General features: G+C 46.8%; 1 protein-coding gene across 1 annotated transcript in view; it reads right to left on the bottom strand.

The window, feature by feature from the left end:
* Positions 1 to 370, bottom strand: part of LOC105503307 (carboxylesterase 5A-like) — a gene marked incomplete at its 3' end in the record, with an annotated part of 31,296 nt that overhangs the window by 30,259 nt on the left and 667 nt on the right. The window contains 1 exon segment of the mRNA XM_011930165.1: positions 247 to 279. Within this exon segment, the coding sequence (XP_011785555.1) occupies positions 247 to 279 (33 nt within the window).

The following is a 370-nucleotide window of genomic DNA, read 5'->3' as shown; positions in this document are numbered from 1 at the left end:
CAAATCCGGTCCCACTGGTAACAGCGTGGCCTTCGGCAAATGACTAAAAGGCTTCCTGCCTCAGCTTCCCCACCTGTAAACAGAGGGTAACAATGGCATATACTGGATCTGGCATAAAGTAAGTGAGTTCAATACATAGCTAGAAAAGAATGTTTTAAAACCTCAGAGATACATCAGGTGAAAAGAAAAGCTGGGCTACAGGATGACCTCTTCAGTGGGAATGAGGGGCAGGGGATGGCAGCCCACCTCCAGGAGGAGCTTAAAGAGGAGGACTCCTGGCTGCAGGGACAGGAGACAGAGGTGGGAAAGGCTTGGAAGCCATTTTTATTGTTTGATGTATTTTTTTTTTTTTTGAGATGGAGTCTAGCTC

The sequence above is a fragment of the Colobus angolensis genome, unplaced genomic scaffold (genome assembly GCF_000951035.1).
Source record: "Colobus angolensis palliatus isolate OR3802 unplaced genomic scaffold, Cang.pa_1.0 Scaffold844, whole genome shotgun sequence".
In the NCBI taxonomy this organism is placed as follows: Eukaryota; Metazoa; Chordata; class Mammalia; order Primates; family Cercopithecidae; genus Colobus; species Colobus angolensis.
The sequence above is the reverse complement of the archived record's forward strand: the minus strand, read 5'-3'. Positions and strand labels throughout refer to the sequence as shown.